Below are 21,931 nucleotides of genomic sequence, written 5' to 3' on the forward strand. Positions count from 1 at the left end.
TATTCTTTTAGGGGCTGTGCGTGGCTGGCTGTGGGCCGATCGTCTCGGGCTGGCTCACAGCGGCCGCGGCCGCCATCTTGGGTCGGGCAGGTCCGGCGAACTCCACCCACGCCACTCCCCCCACGCTACTCCTCTATTTAGGAGTGTTCCCTGCACCTTTCTGGCGATTACGAGCAGCCCGGTGGCAGTGGGCTTGCTAGCGGTAGCTGGATGGTTGCTATTCTTTCAACATTACTCTGCCCCGCTGATTACGAACGGTGGCACGCTCCTTTAACTGGTGTCATTTTAGTGATTTTAAATTGTACTGTCTAACCTGCCTCAAAGTTAACAGGTTACTAACCTGCTTTATTCTTTTAGGGGCTGTGCGTGGCTGGCTGTGGGCCGATCGTCTCGGGCTGGCTCACAGCGGCCGCGGCCGCCATCTTGGGTCGGGCAGGTCCGGCGAACTCCACCCACGCCACTCCCCCCACGCTACTCCTCTATATAAACGGCTCACATGTGTCAGCGCAGCGGACGAGCGCAGCGGGCGCGACGTAGGCGCGCCGGAGTTGCGCCTGAGTTAAGCCCGTCTGCGCCCGTCTGCGGCCGACCGGGGCTTGGGGCTCCCCACTCTGTCCGTTTGGTGACCTACTCTTCAAGTCAACTATGTTCTTACTGGATTCCCTGCATTATTTCCCCCTCGGTAGCAACCCACATGTCTGCCCTCGGCTTGTTTACTTTCCCCCCCTCGTTCCCCTTCCGCGATTGTGTCACAAATGATACTCTCGCATGGCTCATCCCCGATCCTTGACCATTCCTTCACTTCCCAAGTTCCGGCTTTTAATATCTCGGCCACATTACTTAATACCAGGTCAGCGGTCAGCCACCAGCACGAGCTATCCGACTATATTGACACCTATGCACCCGATCTTCTGTTTTTAACAGAGACCTGGTTTAAGGCGGACTGCCTACCCAACATTTTAGCTATATTGCCCCCTACATACTCTGCCATCCGAGTGGATCGGCCGGAGGGCAAGAGGGGTGGAGGAGTGGCCCTGATAGCTCGCACTGACCTCCACTTTCAGATTCTTCCCTCCCCCCCAATTCCGGAAGTGGACTACCTGGTAGCACGCTTGACCTCTTATCAGACACCCTTGACTTGTGTTCTCATTTACCGCCCCCCACGTTCTACCCCGTCTTTCAATTCTAGTTTCCAAGAACTTTTAGCCACTTTGGCGATTAATAACTCCTCTGTCTTAGTCCTAGGGGATCTTAATTATTGGACTAATGACTCAGCCGAAAGCCCCCACTCCAGGGACTTCACCGACCTCATGAATAGTCTTAACTTCACTTCCTACATTCACAGTCCCACTCACACTCATGGGCACATGTTGGACCAGATCTGGGCGCTAAATGTCCCCACCTCACCTCCTATTGTTTCCCCCTGTCTCTGGTCCGATCACTCCCTAATTTTTATTTTCCCTCGCTCTCGCCCCCGACGCTCAGCCTCCACCCCGTAAGAACATCTGGGTCAGGAAATGGGGCAAAGCTGACATGCCTTCCTTCTGCTCGTCACTGGCCAAGACCAGCCGTGATCTTTCAGGTCTCACCGCCCCCGCTCAGCTGGCAACCATCAACAACTGGCTGACCCAATCAGGCAATGAATTCGCTCCCCTGAGACGGGTTACGGTCAAAGGGCCCACGCAGCCAACAGATGGTTTAACTCGGACCTTAAGGCAAAAAAACTAGCGGCGCGGAGAGCTGAGCGAGCTTGGAGGAGAGCTTACTGTCCTATATTGAAAACTGCTTACCTCTCTGTTCTCCAGACCTACAAAAAAGCCATTCTGGAGGCCAAGACAGCCTTCTATTCTAATAGGATATTAGCGGCCGAGTCCCAGTCCAAAGAAATTTTTGCCACGGTGCATGAATTAGCTTCATCTAATAGATCCACCGCTACGATCCCCCCTTCCCAACACCTATGCGACTCGCTCAATGATTTCTTTCTTGAGAAGGTTGCAAAAATTAAAATTAATATTCCCCCTCCTTCACTAACATTTGTTAACCCCTCTCCCCCACCCACCGCCTCTAAATTGACCTTTTTTCCTCCACTGACCATGGACTCTCTTCCCCCGCTGCTTCAACGGGTAAAATCTGGCTCCCCTCTGGAATTTGGCCCTGCTTACATTCTCAGAGAGATCTACCTAATTTGTCCTGTCCTTCCCCTCACACTTCTCAACGACTCGCTCAGCAACGGTATTGTCCCCAACTTTCACAAAACAGCGGTCGTTATCCCAATTCTGAAAAAACCCGATGCTGATCCTTCGTCCCCTTCCAATTACCGTCCCATTTCCCTGCTACCCTATTTGGGAAAAGTTTTGGAAACTCACGTCACCACTACCCTGAGCGCTTATGTGGAAGCAAATCACTGTCTCTCCCCCCGCCAGGCAGGTTTCAGACCACTACACTCCACGGAGAAGGTAGTGATTTCGGTAATGGGCGGACTTCGCGAGGGCATTGACACCAATCTCTCGCAGGCCCTTATCCTCTTGGACCTGTCCGCCGCCTTTGATACGGTGGACCACTCCATTTTTCTCTCCCGTATCAGGGCGGCGGGCATAGAGGGCCTAGCTTTCTCATGGCTTGAGTCCTTCCTATGTGATAGGGCTCAAGCAGTCCGCCTTGCCGACTTCACTGCCGCCTCCCGCAAGGTGGAGTGTGGCGTCCCCCAGGGTTCATCACTTTCCCCCCTCTTGTTTAATCTATACATTTACCCCCTCATTTTTATGTTACAGCAGCTGGAGGTCACGGTGTTTAATTACGCCGATGACCTCCAGCTAATCTTCAATCTTTCCCATTCCCCTTCGTCCGCCCATAACGTTCAAACCGTTATGTTATTCATTCAGGACTGGATGAACTGCAACCACCTCAAGCTCAATCCTGACAAGACTGAGTTAGTCTTGACTGGGGGTAGTTGCAGTCCATGGTCCCCGTCATTTTGGCCCCCTTCACTTGGTGCTCCCCCACTCCCGGTCCCTAAAGTTAAGACCCTTGGGATCCTGCTTAATTCACAACTTTCTGTGCACTCTCAAGTTAGTTCGGTGGTGTCCTCCTGCTTCTTCTCCCTTAGGATAATTAGGAAAATTTCTTGCTTCTTTTCCCTCCCGGCGCTAAAAGTCATTATCATGGCAATGGTGCTTTCGCGCCTTGATTATGGAAACATAATCTACAATGGCGCGCCGGCCTACGCCCTACATCGCTTGCAGCTAGTGCAGAACCAGGCTGCCCGCCTGATTCATGGTTTGCCCAAATACCATCGAGCCACTCCATTGCTGAAGGCGCTGCACTGGCTGCCCGTGAGAGAGCGATCCCTATTTAAACTAGGCTGCCTCACTTTCCAGGCCAGGATGGGCACCGCCCCTGAGTTTATTAGCTCAGCCATTTGTCCCTATTTACCGAGCAGAGAACTCCGCTCAACTCACATGGCACTTCTAACCATCCCCCGCTTCAAGAAAAAGAAAGCTGGTGGGGCCAAATTTGCGACCCTTGCACCAGTATTCTGGAATTCTCTTCCCCTGGCCCTCCGCACCTCATCCTCTTATTTAGAGTTCCGAAAAAATTTGAAAACTCTTCTCTTCTCTCGCGCCTTCTCTATTTAACACGCTTCTCTCTGCTGCTATTTGCTGGTCGCAATCCCTAAAAGCGCCATGAAACCGCTTGGTAAAAGTGCGCTCAATAAAAGTTTTTTAAATTCAAATTCAAATTTCTCCTCAGAAGGCGCAGAAGAAGATCGTTTGATGGTTATCTTGATCTTCTGAGGTGACTGTGGTGGATCTGAGGTGGATTTTGTTCCCTTCACCTCACCAGCAGCTCCCTTCTTCCCCTTAGATGAGACTGAAGGGGATTTTGAGGGGCTGCGCCCTGAAGACCCTAGGGTGGTCTTTTTTAGGGCCTTCTCAGGTCTTTCCCCTGAGGAATGTGTCTGAGGAGATCTACTTCTCTTCTGGGATCTGTTAGACGCCACAGATTCCTCCTCACTCTCACTTGAGAGGATTTCCTTCCTGGCTTTGACTTTCTGAAGCCAGATCAGTAGCCTTCCCTCACGATCCCTCAAGGTCTTATTTGAAAAGGTACGACATACCTTACAATCTGCTGCCTTATGGTCTGGGTAGAGACAGTAGATGCAGTCCTTGTGAGGGTCATCTGTATAAAGCCTCTTCTTGGAGCAGGTTGAACAAGCTCTAAATAATCCTTTTCTCTCTTTATCAGACATGGTTGATGTAAAAACCTCAAATTCAAGTCAAAATACTGTAGAAGTAAAGAGTTTGAGCAGAGCTCAAAGGAGACTCCCTAGCACAACGTGCGGTAGAAAAATCTGAGGGGCAGAAGGTTCTCTCAGGAGTGTTCTAGAGGGTGAGGAGCTCTGATTGGTTCAGAGAAAAGTTTGGGCCTTTTTTACATAACAAAGGCTATGGGTTGCAAAAGGGAAATGGGCCTAGGCCTCTTTTCAGTTTGCTATACTACTAAGCACTGCTTTTTTATATACCGGAGACTCCCGTCTCGACGACGGGGAATGATTCAGGCATGTGAATCTATGAAAGTTCCAATACTGGAGTAAAAGCCATTACAAACAGCCTGAGAGAAGGTGGGAAAGAACTATAATGGGACAGCAAAGACCTGTATTGAGAAGCACTAAAGCCCAAATCCATCTTCAAGGCTCAGACAGAATCAGCTGCATCACAAATGGTTTCAGCAACAAATGCTCAGAGGGAAACGTTTAAAATAGTTCATTTCTTCCTCAAACCAGCAGCCTGTCAGCAACGCTTCTTTCCCACAGCTGATGTGGGTGACAATATGTCACATGTTTTCACAACAGAATCAAGACAACCTATTTGAATGTGATTGGTATATTTAATTTACCTGTAAGTCGCTTGTGAAGTAGTATCCTATATACCGAGGGCCTGTAAATTAAATGCTACTAGTGGACCTGCAGTGCTGCTTGCGCCACCCACAGATGCAGCCTTTCAAACCTCTCTCAGGCCTGCCACTGCAGGGCCTGCGTGCGCAGTTTACTGCCACCTTGACTTGGAATTTAATGTTTCTTACCAAGCCTAAATCTCCTCTTTTACTACATATAGGTCACCCCTAAGGTAGGCCCTAAGTAGCCCGCTGGACAGGGTGCTGTGTAGATAAAAAGTAGGATGTGCCCCTCTATTGTGTGTCATGTCCTGGTAGTGACAAACAGCCTTTTTGGTTTCTCCTTGATGTGAGTGCTGCTCCTCTCATAGGTTTGCATCTGGAATTCCCTGATATGTTTTTCAGTGGTACATTCTGATCTGAAAGGATTAGGGTGGCATGTTTGGAATAGTGGTGCTCTATCCTGCTTATTGGTAAAGTTGGATTTTTCATTACTATGGTAGAAATGCCACTTTTAGAAAGTGGACATTTCACTCTTGTACTTTGCAGCCTGACTCCAATCCACGTCTAGGGTAGACTGACAGCTCGGCTACGTGCATACTATCCAGACAGCTATCATATAGGAAGGGTTGTGTGTAACACAGTTGCATCTGCATACTGAATGGACGTGCTGGGCTGGGAGAGAGTGAGGTGGGGCACGCTTACATTTGTATAGATTGGGTGCCACCCTCATACTAAGGGCTTGTTTAACCCTACTGTTGCCTGGATCCAGAGCTGGGATTGAATGGCGGTGTTATGTACTTCCAAGATTTCTTTTGTATTTACCTCCACATCATAGACATTTCGTATACAAGTTCAGCGGCTCGGACCCCACATTTTATGACACTGCTTGGGACTAGTAACTAGACACTGCTGGCTCTACATACACTGCTTGCCTGTCTCCCTCCTTAAAGATGGTTTTAGCACGACACTAGTGATTTCACTTCCTGTGTGGATGGCTGCTGGGAAAGGAAACTTTCTGTTATGAGGAATGCTGAGAACTCCAGAGATGCTCTCTTTTTTAAATGAACACTGGCAAATGAAATCTGCCTGTTTGGGTTCTTCTTTTAAAGATAGCTTTGGCTGGAAACCAGTGATGTGACTTCGTGTACCGATGAATTCTAGGCAATCTGGCGACATCTTCCTGGAAATAGATACTAGGACGTTTTCTATGTAGACAACAGTTTATTATGCTTCTAACTACGTGGGAGCTCCTGGATATGGTCAATATTGCTAAAAGATATTTTGGAGTATTTATTTGTAATGCCTTGTATATGCAGCAAGAGTTTTATAACTGCGTCTGTCTTGACTGGCAACCATTTTTAAGGAGGAGAGGACCAATACAATATGGTTATATTTGCACGAATTAGACACAAGCCTAGTTGCTGAGTTAATGTTTATGTACTTTTTGAATACTGACCTACAGTGTACTTATATGTTGAAGATTGCCCTTTTCCATTTAGCTGTATTTTTGTAGCTAGCCTTTCCTCGTCTCTATTATTGTATAATGTTTATCTTTAACAAGTGACCCTTCCTATACAGTGTGCAGTCACCATTATCAGAGTATAGTAGGACTGTAACAACCACTATAAAATAAATAAAACTAGGGTGCATTAAATATTCAATTGTTATTGCATGTGGTCTGTGCTTCTTGTGTATGTGCATACTTGAGCATGTGCGAAAAAGGGCGGGGAGGTGTGACGGGGAATAATTAGGCACTTTTTGGGCTAAGTAGAAAAGCTCTAGGGCCAACACTTACTTCAAGAATAAATTATCTTTATTTTTCATGAGCCCACATTGCCTTCTGGCTTATGTGGTCCTCGGGGCTAAGTTCTGATTCCTGTGCAAACTGGAGACTGTATAGAGATAAGCATTTCAAGCTGAGTGATAGTTAACACACCCTCACAGTTCTCACTTTGTCGACTTAAGAAAAAAGTCAAAACATGCATAAGTTGATGTGTAAAAAAACTCAATGGTGCTCCATTCTGCAGGAGGTATTTACCAGACTTGGTAAATACCTCACTTTCAGTTAATGTCAGTTAGCAGGCATGGTAAATACCCCACCTTATTCAGCCCAACTTTTAATGAGGACCTCAGTGTCATATTCTGTTTGCTATGCACAAACCGTACCACTACTATTGCGACCGGCCCAGGGAAATCTGTCTTTATTTACACATGAAGACTTTTATACTAGCTGACAATTAAGTTGTAGTGAGATCACTTAGTTTCAAACACTGCACATTACCCACAGCAATACCCTTCTTTGTAATGTTGCTCCACATTTAGAGGAGCAATGGCAGCAAGTTAGTCTTACCTTTATTGGAAACATTGTGACTCGCTCTGGGGAATCGATGTTGTACCAGACACAGAGGCTACTTCGGTTCTGAGCCACAACCACATCGCTCCCTGGCACCCACTGCACATACGAGCAGTAGTTCAGGATGGTCGATCGAGTGTTGCTCTCAATGTCATAGAGGTGCAGCTGCAGAAGGACAGAATAAAGAACATACAATATCATTGATAGAGACCGAGGATCATCATCTCTGTGCGTAGCATACAGTTGTTGGCCTCATTCCTCAGGGTTTGATGAAAGTACATGGTGGTAGTGTAATCTAGGATTTTAACCTGTTTGCAATCAAGTGGTGATGAACAGAACTATTGATTGCAGTGATCTGAACTCAACATTTACAGTTATTTATAAAGTGCCAGAATTACAACGGACCACACCTCTGTCACAGCATGACTTGAGATATTTAAATAGCTCTTCCTGAGATTCAGATGACTGCATAGGAATTGCTGCACCTAGCCAAGATGTAGAGAGGACACCTGGTGCTACATTACACAAGCACAGCAAAGCACTCTTTTCAGGATTCATGCCAGTTAAGATTCGGTCTATGTCAGATAGTGCACAGTCACCGACTGTGCAGATACGGCAGATACAACACAGCTTGCCTTGCTTACAAGGCAAACTGCTACAGCATACTAAAATACTCATCTTGTAAGCCAACTATATTTGAAGTGAAAGCATGCTGCACAGTAAGAAGTTACTCAGCCTCACAAGCTGCTGCTTTAGAAGGCAAATTAGCCATACCTCAAGTTGTTATTAGGTTTTGTGCCCAAAATATGGAACTCAATTCCCCAGGCTCTGACTTCCAGGAGATTTCAGATCATTACAGAGAAAATGATCCAGAATACAAATACTACCCAAGAACTAAAGTGTTATGGTACATTGATCTCTGGAATTCACTGCCCATGCCCAAGAACTATTGTGCTACCGTATATTGATCTCTGGCCTTCACTGGCCAACTCATGTTGACTCAATGGACTTAGATACAGTATTAAGAATAACACAAAGCCATCTTACAAAGGTACTCATTTCTTCAACTGTGATATTATGCTTTTTTGTCTGACTTTGATTAAGTACAAAGCCCTTAAGCTGTCCTTACTTATTTCATATGCAGCAATCATGAACAATATGAAGTCAGCTTGGAAATCTGCCTTTGATACTGGTTTCACCTTTCAACACCTGTACAATCAATCAAGTGTAACCATTATTAAAAACGTTTGGGGCCCGATGTAGGTAGCCAAATACCGGTCGGTAACGGCCGAAATTCGGTAATTTGGAATGGATTAGTTACTTACCTGTAATCCTAGTTCTCTTCCAGGGGTATACTCATCAAAGTCATAAGCACTGAATAGTCCCGCCCACGTGCGGGACCCCGGAGCAATAGCCAATAATATGCATATATCTAGCAAGGCAACACAAAAGGCTCAAGGGATAGCATCCACGTCAGCTTCATCAATTGATTTAAGCTCAGCGGCTGAGAGCGATGCAGAAGGTGACCCCACAAGAACAGAGCAGTTGGGGTTTACCAAACTATCTCTCGCTCAAGAAGTAAGCTGCTTGTGCGAGAACAGGAGAGACACTCTAAGACCCCGGATGAAACCACATGCCAATGTCACTCAAGGCGTCAAAGAGCCAATCGCAAGCGGCTCGAGCGCCGCAAACGCCGCAGGATCAAACAGGGGCACCACGAGGAAAAACAAACGTGGAACCTGGAAGAAAACACAGTGAGTGACTCCGGGACAAAAACAATTATAAATCTAACAAAGATGGTTTTATATGAGAAGGAGGTAGCCATTCTGGGTTTGGGACTATCATATTGTCCCCCCAGAAATTTTGACTATGCTACTACTCGCATGGATGCGTTTAGATTTATAAGAAAACTAAAGCTGAGTAAATATCATCGTATGCAACCATATAAAAAAACAAAAAATGTGCCACAACAAAGTCCATCCCTCCTCACTGCAGGCGATGCATCCTCCTTCAATGAAATCTGGTCTCTACAACAAGAAGGGGCAGACGTGAGTCTTATGGAAACCCCTTAACAGGGGTAGGGACGGAGATTGGCACAACACCATTTAAGGCGAAATCCACTTTCCTTCCAATTATGCCCCATGATAATTTGGATGTTTACCATGATTTTATTATAGAGGACTTGAAAAAACTATACATAACCACAAACAAAAAACATCGTGCCATTTACAGACAAAATCAAAACTACGAAAATCTAATAAAGGAGTTGACCAAGAACAAAAATGTCATAGTGAAACAAGCCGACAAAGGCGGAAACATTGTTTTGTGGGAGCGAGACCTATATATAAAAGAAGCAGAAAACCAGTTAGGGGACCAATCCTGCTATAAGAAAAGTAATTTGGGGGCAATCAAAACCGCTTGGAATTACCAAAACTCCAAATTAATTGCCTGGAAGAGTAGTGGATTCATCTCTAAGGACGAGTACAAATTTTTGAAAAAAGACTATCCGATCATTCCCACCTTTTATATGTTGCCAAAGGTGCATAAAGACATTTCGGTCCCACCCGGGAGGCCAATTATATCAGCCATTGGTAGTTCCACAGAGAACATTTCGAGATACATTGACTATTTCCTGCAGGAATGGGTAATACAACTCAAATCGTATGTGGGAGAAACAACGGATTTTTTAACCAAATTGGAGCAAGTGGTTTGGAGTGATGAGTACTTGTTGATGACTCTAGATGTGAAGTCACTTTATACTTCCATCAGATACAGTGATGGGATCAAAGCAGTTGAACACTACTTAAACAGACGGCCTATGAACTATGTGCACCATAACAGGATGATTATTGGCATGTTGAAATTGTGTCTTGAACAGAATTACTTTTTGTTTTATGGCCAAATATATCAGCAGATAAGAGGGGTGGCCATGGGGGCCTGCTTTTCCCCCAGTTTCGCGTGTCTACACATGGGACTGTGGGAGGAGCGGGTCCTCATGGGGGACCACGAAGCCATCATGAACAATAATATAATCATGTATGCAAGGTACATAGATGATTTATTCCTAGTTTGGAAGGGATCTATGAAAGAGGCAACTGACTTTGTATGTAAACTGAATATTAACAACTACAACTTAGAGTTTACATCTGTAATACACAAGGAGAGGGTGAACTTCCTAGATGTAGAAGTGTACATTAAGGACAATGTTTTGGAGACAAGATTGCACAGGAAAGAGACCTCGGGGAATACATTGCTACATGCCACCAGCCAGCACCCTGGGCACCTCATACGCAGTATTCCCTACGGGGAAATGTTGCGCATGAGATGTTTATGTAGCACTGATTATGAATGTGACAAAGCCCAAAAAGAGAGTAAGAACCGCTTTCTAGAGAGAGGATATAGAGCGGATTTAGTGGACAGTGCTATAGAGCGAACACGAAACATCCCTAGGGAACAAGCCCTGAAAGGTAAAAACCGGATTATTGAGACAAAGGCCGAATCTGTACAATCAAGGGCCATTGTCACCTACAGTATTCAACAGGCTCAGATTCGAAAGATCTTCAGTAGAAATTGGAATCTGGTAAAAAGAGATCCAATAATAGGCAATCTAGTCTCCAACACGCCGGAATTGATTTTCCGCAGGTCCTCGACAATGGCAAACGCCTTGGTAAGCGACACTCTGGACAAACCACTATCAGGGACCTGGATGGACCTTAGTAGGGGTTTCAAAAAGTGTCCATTTTGTAAGGCTTGCCGGCAAGGTGTCAGTAAAACTCACTACTCCATTCCCTTCCATGACAAACCTATCGCCATAAAGCATAGACTCACGTGCAAAACAGAGTATGCAGTCTATGTGCTGCAATGTCCATGTGGGCTATGTTATGTGGGCAGCACTCGACTGCCCGCCCACAAACGGATTTTGCAGCATCTCCGGGCTATTTCAGGTAAAGATCCATCTTATCCAGTAGCACGACATTTCGAGCTGATCCATAACAGCAATCCTGATGGATTGGTCTACTATTTAGTAGACACAATCCTGCCCCTCAAAAGAGGAGGTAGTAGAGATGCAAAATTACGGCTACTAGAGACAAGATACATCCTGGAATTTAATAGCAAGACCCCGGGAGGCCTCAATGCCAGTGAGGATATGTATACCTGCTTATAATGTAAATTCTTTAAATCAATTCATAACAGTCTATATGAGTGTTTTGGCATTACTTTTTCTTGGTTTATGATTTACACATCTGGGACCAGATGAAGCCAAGAAAATAAAGAATATAAAATAGAGTGTTTATTTCCCATTCACATTTATTATATTTTCTTTAAATATCTTTCACAATTTATTCACCTTGGGTGATTTTCCCAGTATGCTTATGAGGGATATTAGAATATCCAACAGCTGTATATGTACATAGTCAACATTTAAGTATAACTATGTTATATTGGAACAGTTGTAGACTAATGATAGGGGACTTGGGATTGCGAGGTAGGATAGTATTTGATTTAGGATCTTCCACTCCTCCCTATGTCCTCATCAGGCCTTGTATTATATTAGTGAAGTCAATGTAAATATTAAGTTATATGAAATACTTGGATACTGGTAAATATGACTTTTTTAATTGGTTTTTTGTAATATGTAAAAATGACTTAACAATTGTCTATTTTTTCTACATATTTATTTGTATATATGTTTTTCTTAACATGTGGAAAGCATACATTTACACTATGTTGGGCACTATGCCCTGAATACGCTGCTTGCTGCTAACACTTTGGGCAGTATTTCTATTATGTCTACTGTTCTAATATGTCACACAGCTGCTGTTGGTTTTAATTAACTTTCGCTATATATACCCTCATCTATGTCAATGACACATCATGTGATCAAGCCTCTACGAGAGGCGAAACGCGTCATGGCAGTTGCTGGCTGTAATTTAAGGCATGAATAAAAGCAGTGAAAAGACTTGCACGTATCTGTGGTTTCGTTCCGGCGCTATTTGCTACCGTGGTGAAGGAGCGTGATGGATGGCGTCTATGAGCATATCTACATATATAGATATATATATATATATATATATAAATACATATAAATACGCATAAAATAACCATATATATATATATAGATAATATGCATATACATATACATATGCAGCCCAAAATAACCATACTAGGCTCAAAAAACTGCCATAATAGCCTGTAAAAACTTTACATTTGCTAAATAAAGACATATAAAACACATTATATGATAATGTAAAGATGAAAACACTGCCTAGGTTTTCTTTGAAACACATAACCTTTATTTTCAAAGGTAAAAACAGGCAGGATCATAGAGGCAGCTTTAGCCTAGATAGGCTGCATTGTAACAACAGAAAAATCTGGCGCCGTGCCTTTAAGACCTCTGTGAGCCTCCAGGCTCCCATCATGCACCACAGGTGACAGTTAGGTCAGTTCTTTTGGACGGCGTATAACAGTGTGATAACTGCATGGGTAACATGTAAAAGAGACAGTTCTGGTATTCGTCCAGGGAGGCGGGTGGGTGTGCTTATGACTTTGATGAGTATACCCCTGGAAGAGAACTAGGATTACAGGTAAGTAACTAATCCTTCTCTTCCAGGGGATACTCATCAATAGTCATAAGCACTGAATAGAGTAGCAAACCCATCCCATACCCTGCGGACCAATATCAGACTCTCTAAACGGTACACTCATATAGACATTACCCAAACAAATTCCTCAGGGATGCTTGACCAACCTGAGCATCCGCCTGAGAATCAGAATCAAGGCAGTAATGGCGAGAAAAGGTGTGAACCGAACGCCATGTAGCTGCCTTACAAATTTCATGAACAGGAACATTTTTAAGCATTGCTATAGTAGCAGCTTTTCCTCTAGTGGAGTGAGCTCTCGGTCTACCCGGGAGCTGTTTTCGTGCCAACTGATAACAAAGCAAAATGCATGACACAATCCATCTAGAAATGGACCTCTTGGATGCAGGCAAGCCCGTATTCAGAGGACCGTAGTTTACAAACAAATGATCAGTCTTTCGAACACTTTTAGTTTTATCAAGGTAAAACTTCAAAACTCTTTTCAAATCCAAAGAGTGTAGAGCTTTTTCAGCTGAAGAGCTCGGATTAGCAAAAAACGTAGGTAGTGTCACTGATTGGTTAATGTGAAAATCCGAGATTACCTTAGGAAGGAATCTGGGATGTGTCCGAAGCACCACTCTATTCGCATGGAAAACGAGATAGGGTTCTGTAGCACAAAAGGCCTGAATCTCGCTCACCCTGCGCGCAGAAGTGATCGCTACAAGAAAGGACACCTTCCACGACAGATGTTGAAGGGAAGCCTTGTGAATAGGTTCGAATGGAGGACCCATCAATTTAGACAAAACCACATTAAGCTCCCAAGGAGGTGAGGGAACCCTCACGGGAGGATACACTTTCCTGAGACCTTCGAGAAAATCCTTCACAACTGGCATTTGAAAGAAAGACACCTGGCCAGGGGACTTTCGATATGCTGTTATTGCTGCCAGATGGACCTTAATAGAGGAATACTGCAAACCTGCTTTGGCCAAAGAAAGTAAGTATGGTAACAGTACTTGTTCCTGACCTCGAATCGGGTCATGTCCTTCAGCAGCACACCACATGAAAAACCGCTTCCACGTGAAAGCATACGTCTTTCTTGTAGAAGCTCTCCTTGCCTCTCTTAAAATGTGCATACAATCCTGTGAAAGGCCTAGATGTCCGTACTGGATGAACTCAGGAACCATACTGCTAGCTTCAGGGACGGCAGGTTGGGATGGAACACTCTGCCGTTCTCCCTCGTCAGCAGATCCGGACAGCAGGGAAGCCTCCTGTGGGGCACTTTGGATAGATGCAGGAGATCCGGGTACCACCATTGGCGAGGCCAATCCGGAGCCACTAGAATCATGTCTGTCATCGACTTGTACAGTTTCTTGATCACCAAGGGAATGAGTGGAATCGGTGGAAATGCGTAGAGTAATTTCTCTGACCAGTCCATCCATAGAGCATTACCCTTGGACCCTCGTTGTGGGTATCTGGACGCGAAGACGCGGCATTTTGCGTTGTCGGCGTCCGCGAAGAGATCGATTTCTGGTGTCCCCCAGGCCTGGAAGACATCTCTTATCACTTCGTCTTTTAAGACCCAGTCGTGTGCTTCTGCGAAGTGTCTGCTTAAATCGTCTGCTTGGACGTTGAGGACACCGGGCAGATGGACAGCTGAAATTGTCATACCCCGAGCCAGAAGCCACTTCCAGATTGCTTGCGCTTCCAGCGAAAGAGGTCTGGATCTCGTTCCGCCCTGCTTGTTCAGATAGTACATCGTTGTTGTATTGTCCGTCTGAACAAGCAGAGAGGATGACGTGAGTGCTGGGAAGAAAGCCTTGAGAGCCAGATGTACCGCTCTGAGTTCCAACATGTTTATGTGATACAGTCTTTCTTTCTCTGACCACACTCCTTGAACTTGAAGGGACCCCAGATGGGCGCCCCATCCCTGCAGGGACGCATCTGTCACCAGCGATCGTCTGGGCATGTCCTCTTGAAAAGGCACTCCCACTATCAGATGACTCCGCTGCATCCACCATTGAATGGAAATCCGTACTGACAGAGGTAGTGACAGCTTGTCTTCCCAACGGTTTGAAAACTGGGACCACTGATCCTCCAGCGACTGCTGTAGAGGTCTCATGTGCAGCCTGGCGTTCGGAATGAGAAAAATGCAAGACGCCATGGACCCTAGCAGAGACGAGATCTGCCTGGCCGTTGGTCGAGGATTCTTTAGTAAGGTTTGACACCTGAGGAATCTAGAGGATAGTCTCTCCTCCGAAGGATACGCTTTTGCGTCTTTTGAGTCTAGAAGTGCGCCCAGATAGTGTATCCTCTGTGTGGGGTTGAGGATAGACTTTTTGAAGTTCACGTGCAGGCCCAACCTCCGCAGCTGATGTATGCAGAACGTGAGATGTCGTTGAAGCAGACTCGGGGACGCACTCTTTAGCAGCCAATCGTCTAGATAGGGATAGACGAAAATGTGTCTTTTCCTTAGGAAAGCCGCTACGACTGCCATGCACTTTGAGAAGGTGCGCGGAGCTGACTTTAGCCCGAAGGGCAAGACTGCGTACTGGTAATGACTGGTTTGTATGCAAAACCTTAGAAACTTCCGATGCTTCGGGGCGATGGGGATGTGAAAATACGCATCTTGAAGATCTATGGAGCACATCCAGTCCCTTTGATGCAGAAGTGGAATTATTTGATGTAACGCCAGCATTCTGAACTTTTCTCGCCGAATGAACTGATTGAGGCACCTGAGATCTAGTATGGGCCTGAACTCCTTGTTTGGACCTTTCTTTGGAACTAGAAAGTATCAGGAGTAAATGCCTTGTCGACGCTGTGCCCTTGGGACTTCCTCGATGGCCTTCTTTACCATTAATGTAGACACCTCCTGCTTCAAAAGAAGAAGTCGATGGAACACAGACTTTTGAGGAGGAACGGAAGGTGGAGGAGACTTGAATCTGATTGCATATCCATTTTGCACAATATTCAGCACCCATTTGTCGTTTGTGATGTTTTTCCACTCGTCCAGGCAAAAACGAACACTTCCCCCCACCGGAGTGGGTAAGAGACTCAGGGGAAGCAAGCACTCACTGTTTTTGTTGCTGCTGCTTGTTTCCAGGTGCAGACTGTCTGGAAATGCCCCCTCTTCCTCTACCAGGACGACGCTGGGAGAACTGAGATCTTCCCTGATTCTGCTGTGACGACCATTGAGGGGTTTGAACCCTCTGCTGGTTCTGTCTCCGATCATAAGGACGGTATTTTTTCCGAAAGTTGTCCTTTCTCTTTTCAAGACCAACAGCTTTCACAGTATCGAGCTCCGTCTTCATTCTTGACATCTCATCGTCAGCATTAGACCCAAAGAGCGATTTTCCATTGAACGGCAAATTCAAAATTCGGTGTTGAGCTTCAGGTTTAAGACCCGTAAGCCTTAGCCAAGCTGATCGTCTTGCACAGAGTCCATGGGCATAGCCATGTGTAGACAAGTCTGAAGCATCTGCAGCTGCGCTAATCACCTGGTTAGCCACTAGCCCTCCTTCCTGAAGGATTTCCAGAAAATCCTGCTTGTCTTCTTTTGGAAGTTTTTCTGTAAAACGAGACAAGGAATCCCAAAGAGAACGGTCATAGCGACCCAGTAAAGCGGAGGCGCTGGCAACCTTCATATAGGAAGCAGAAGTAGCACACATTTTCTTTCCTACTGAGTCCATAGCTTTACTGTCCTTATCAGGGGGTACAGAGGATGATGCCGCTCCTGTCTGATTCTTACGAGCCGCTGAGACGATGACTGAATCAGGTTGTTGCTCAGACCTCAGAAATAAAGGATCATTGTCCGGTGCCTTATATTTCTTAGCGATCCGCGAAGGAACTGCTCCTAAGGATGCCGGGGTTAAGAATTGTTGCTCCGCAGGTTCCAACAGACCTGTGACCAGAGGAAGCAAAGGCCTTGATGTCAGCTTCTGATGTAAGGTCTCAAAGATGACCGTTGTCTTAGCAGTAGAGACCGGCATCTCGATATGAAGTTTCGCTGCACCACGACAGAGAACCTCATTAAAAGTAATCACGTCATCAATTGGTGAAATCCTACTCGGAGGAGTTGATGACAACGTTGGAGAGTAGTTCCTCTTAGAATCCGTAGACCTTGTAGAAGACCTAGTATCGTGTCTTCTGGAAGAGTGACGACGAGAAGACCTAGGAGATGGTGAAGCACGCCTCCTCTCCGATGGAGACTTTCTCGGTGGAGTACGGTCACGTCGTATCGCAGAGTGTACCACCCGTACCAGAGGTGACCTTGATCTAGCAGACACCGGAGACCTGGAACGAGACCTTGGAAGGTTAATTTTTCTTATCTTCCAGTCTCTGATCTCAACCAGCCATCGTGGAGAGATGTTAGCCCCTGTAGGCGAAGGCGCTCTTGAAGGTTCTGGAGAGATTTGCACAATCCGCAACTCAGGTGAGGAAGAGGACCCCCCAGCAGACCCAGACACCTCAGAACGGTCTTTGGACACCGTTGTAGGCCTTTTTGCAGCAGGAGACGTCGACGACATCCTCTTCGACGTCGATTGTTTCAAAGGCGACTTCCTCGGCGGCGACTTCCTCGGCGGCGACCTCCTCGGCGGCGACCTCCTCGGCGGCGACCTCCTCGGCGGCGACCTCTTCGACGACGAATGCCTCTTTGGCGTCGACGTCAGGCGTTTCGACGGCGATGATTTTCTCGGCGTCGTGTGCCTCGACGTCGCATGACTGGAGCTCTTCGGCGGCAAAACCTCTGCCCGGTTCGACGTCGACATCATGGCACCTCTCGACGGCGACCTTGACTGATGTTTCGAGCCTCTCGACGGCGACCGTCGATGAGACGACGTCGAGTCCCGTCCCCTTGCAGTCGTAGGCGAGCCAGACCAGGACCGCCTACGCTCATGTCGCTTCTCACCTTGCTTCGACGGCGAATTCTTCTTCGACGGCGAGGGATGCTTTGACGTCGACGTATGCCGCGACGGTGATTTCGATGCCGATTTTGAGCACACAGGTACCTTGGAAGAAGATCTGTCTCTTGAAGTTGAAGCAGACCGATGTTTCCTCTTCTCCCCTTTGTCCTTGCGCTGAGAAGAAGGCTTCCTAGAGTGAACATCTTCTCTTCCACTCACAGTTTCTCCTCTGTCATACAGGGACTGAAGCCTGCCCTTCTCTCTCTCTCTCAAAGTCCTACTTGAAAGTTTGCTGCAGTGGTAGCAAAGTTCTGGCTTGTGAGAAGAAGGTAGGCAAGCAACACAGACCGAATGAGGGTCTGACTTAGCCATTTTTTTACCATAGGCCGGACACTTAGAAAATAAGGCTGGCATTATGACTGGAAAAATAGCCAAAAAACAGTAAAAAATTGTTGGATTAGTCAGATAATGACGTCGAGTAAAGACGAAACAATTAGAGAAATACCAGAAAAAAGTGAAAATATATCACCAACTGGCGAGCTCAATGCTCCAGGATCCTCACAGAAGGAGCCGGAAAAAAGAACTGACCTAACTGTCACCTGTGGTGCATGATGGGAGCCTGGAGGCTCACAGAGATCTTAAAGGCACGGCGCCAGATTTTTCTGTTGTTACAATGCAGCCTATCTAGGCTAAAGCTGCCTCTATGATCCTGCCTGTTTTTACCTTTGAAAATAAAGGTTTTTGTGTTTCAAAGAAAACCTAGGCAGTGTTTTCTTCTTTACATTATCATATAATGTGTTTTATATGTCTTTATTTAGCAAATGTAAAGTTTTTACAGGCTATTATGGCAGTTTTTTTTAGCCTAGTATGGTTATTTTGGGCTGCATATGTATATGCATATTATCTATATATATATGGTTATTTTATGCGTATTTATATGTATTTATATATATATATATATATATATATATATGTAGATATATGCATATTATTGGCTATTGCTCCGGGGTCCCGCACGTGGGCGGGACTATTCAGTGCTTATGACTATTGATGAGTATCCCCTGGAAGAGAACGGTATTTTAAGGAATCGGTAAATTACCGATTCTTAAAAGTACCGAATCGGTAAATTACCGATTTTGCTATGTAGGGAGCACTCAAATGAATGCTTTTCCCCTTTTAGGATTCGTTATTTACCACCAACTACAAGTTGGTGGTAAACAATGAAAACCTTGGAAAAAGCATTTTTTTTGCTTTTCCAACAGTGCCATGTTGCAGACATACATGCCCTTAGGGCATGTATGTCTGCAACATGTGCACCCATACACAATTGAGGGGTGCAACAGGGAGTCAAAGTGACACCCTGTCACCCTTCAATGTTTCCGACTTTTACCGAATCGGTAAATACCGATTCGGTAATTGGCAGTCATTCCTATGGGCCTCCAGGCCCATAGGAATGAATGGCAATTACCGAATCGGAATTTACCGATTCGATAATTACCGAAACTTACCGATTCGGTAATTTCTTCGGTAAAAATACCTACATCCCATTTGCCTGTTCTTAAATACCAAATCGGTATGATTCGGTATTTAAGAATCGGTAATCTGGGATTACCTACATCGGGCCCGTCTATATCTAGAATTTATGCCAATCAATGACCACCATCTCAAACGCCACTTTCAGGACATTAATTGGCGTTCCGATATGCGGCTGCAGGCTCGTGTGACATCATTTAGGACCAGTAAGGTCTTCATCTCTCCTTTGAGTAGAGTAACACGGCTACCAACTATTTAGGAAACCTAATTCATTCCATATGGAGTAACCCCAATTTTATACCATAAGAAAATGTGGACAGAAAAATAAGGTTAAGTTACAGTTACGAGAGACAGGAGTGGGATTCACCCAACTTTTTAACTTGGCATCCCCAGGAGATAAGACACCAGCAGCTGGGTTCTTATGATTATTTAGCTATATGGAAAACAGGCCTTGTTAAGTGATCCTTCAATGCTGTATCTTCTACAGTCAGGCCCTTGAAGATTAGACATCTACAGGTGATATTTGCAATTTAATTAGTGTCAAAAAAATCACGGACATCTGCAGATACCGATTGCACTGATTAAATCGCATGGATCTTAGAAGTGGGCAACTACATCCATAAAGCATAAAGAAGGCATTATACTATATTGTCTTGTTTACCACTGGTGAGAACACCCTGAGGAAGGCTTAAACCCGAAACGCGTTGGTGACAATAACCATCTGTAACCGGTGTTTTTCATAGCATGTAGACAATAAGAGTGATATTCATTCATTATTAAAGTGACAATGCAAATGAACCATACATATTGTAAACATCTGTGATTATCCTCATGTCTGATTTGTGAAGTTACTAGCACTTTGTGGTTTGACCATACCTCATACAGATTTCCGTGGTAATTTATACATAGGGAAAGATTCAACATGTATTTTTTATAACAAATGATTATTAATTGTTTGTATGTGTGTGTTTTTTTTATACTTGAAATCAACTAAGATGAAAAAAATGAAATAAAAATAAGATATATTTTTGCAACATTTGCAGTATAAGGTCTATGATTGTCTAGCATTCTCTGTTACAGCTGTTGCACAGCCAGATATTTAGCACTATGCCCGGTGCAAACATTTTTTGCCAATAAGTAGTTTTCCTTGCCAGGGTACTATCCTTTTCGCAGGGGGCCCCTTGTTCTTTTCCAAATTAATTATTTCTCCACAGACCATGATTGAACTCTCTTTAACTTTGCATGACAATGAATATTATTTATTGTTCAAAAATCCTTCTAATGCCAGATAAATATTTCTTGAAAGGTGTGTTAACATGATAATCATGCCAATTATGCCACCGTTATGTATATTTGTTTTATTTCCAATTATTTCAACATCTTATTGTACACTGTTGGGGCAGCCTTTGGGCCTGATTCACACTATAAAAACTGCATCAAATCAATTAACTAAAAAACCTACTGACCCAAAGAAAATATACTACATGCAAGAGATATCACTTGCTGTGCTGGCACCATAAAGGGAATTAGGAAATGTTTGGCAAGTCTCACCCCCAGCTTCTTGTCCCGGAATAGAAGTTTGTGCCCAGTCTCATTCAGCTCCAGCCAGTCAATCTTGGTGTCGTGACTAATGGTGCCAATGTTGAAGCCACCAACCAGATCCACTGTGAAAACAGGAAGAAGTGCCAGTGAGGAAGTCAATGGATGGCAACATGTGAGGCAACTAGAGATAGGAATCACATTTAGTATAGTTCATTATATTTATGTTAATGCTTTATAAACCTTCAGGCAGAATTGGACTTGGAGCATTAAGGTTACTTAAAAATGTTTTAATAGCAGTTCCTTTTTTCACCAGGTCAGCAGGTGCAACAAGGGAGTCTGGTCCGCTCCAGAATGTTTAACTTTGGAAGGGGTAGAATCTTACAAAAACATGTAACAAAGTGATTTATTTTAAAACGTATTTTACCGAATACATTGGAACCAAAGCTAGAGGTTGTACAAGCAACTGTCAAGAGGAACATCCCAGCAGCATTACCCCCGAGTAGCAGTATTTTCTGTTGTATCTGTCTATAGGTAAAATGTGTGATGTTCTCTCAAGGGTTACAGGAGCTTACACACTGCCGCCCATCCTACAGTGGGAACTTTCTGCATCCATATGTTTGCAACACAAGATGTCCATCGGTGATAGTTGGACAATATAAACAGACTGATGTGCTATCATGTACTACAGGCTTCTATAACTTATTATAATCTATTCTGAATAGAAAAGACATTTATTTGCAGAAATAAGGGCTTTATTTGTGGATGTTAACGTCTTCTTTGTAAAAAAAAGTTAAAATCCTTTATTGAGCCGATTGCATAGCATAAAAGTCTGTAGAACGTGCAACCCTAACAGGAAATATATAGGCAGGCACTTGAATAACAATAACAAAACCACTGAAAATCTAGAAACCACAGTTTAGACAGAATCACAACAAATTAGATACTGCTGCTAGCTATGAGCTAATAGGGGAAAACTAAATACCAGTAGAGAGACTCAGCATTATGGAACTCAAAGTAATAGTTCACCAAGGGAGAATCAACAATCAGCCACACCGGGACAAATTTCAACACCCCGCCCACGAGAGGCGCAGAGCACTAATGTACCAATTGTTAAGAACATGAAAACT

The 21,931-nt window shown here is 44.7% G+C and overlaps 1 protein-coding gene across 1 annotated transcript in view; it reads right to left on the reverse strand.

Moving 5' to 3' along the window:
- IFT172 (intraflagellar transport 172) overlaps positions 1-21,931 on the reverse strand; it is a 1,142,656-nt gene that overhangs the window by 890,612 nt on the left and 230,113 nt on the right. The window contains exons 15-16 of the mRNA XM_078650113.1: positions 20,814-20,926; positions 7,247-7,414 (exon numbers count right to left, since the gene is read on the reverse strand). Coding sequence (XP_078506239.1) covers positions 7,247-7,414; positions 20,814-20,926 — 281 coding nt within the window. The remainder of the gene's footprint in view (positions 1-7,246; positions 7,415-20,813; positions 20,927-21,931) is intronic.

This window comes from Lissotriton helveticus, chromosome 6 (genome assembly GCF_964261635.1).
Source record: "Lissotriton helveticus chromosome 6, aLisHel1.1, whole genome shotgun sequence".
Lineage (NCBI taxonomy): Eukaryota > Metazoa > Chordata > Amphibia > Caudata > Salamandridae > Lissotriton > Lissotriton helveticus.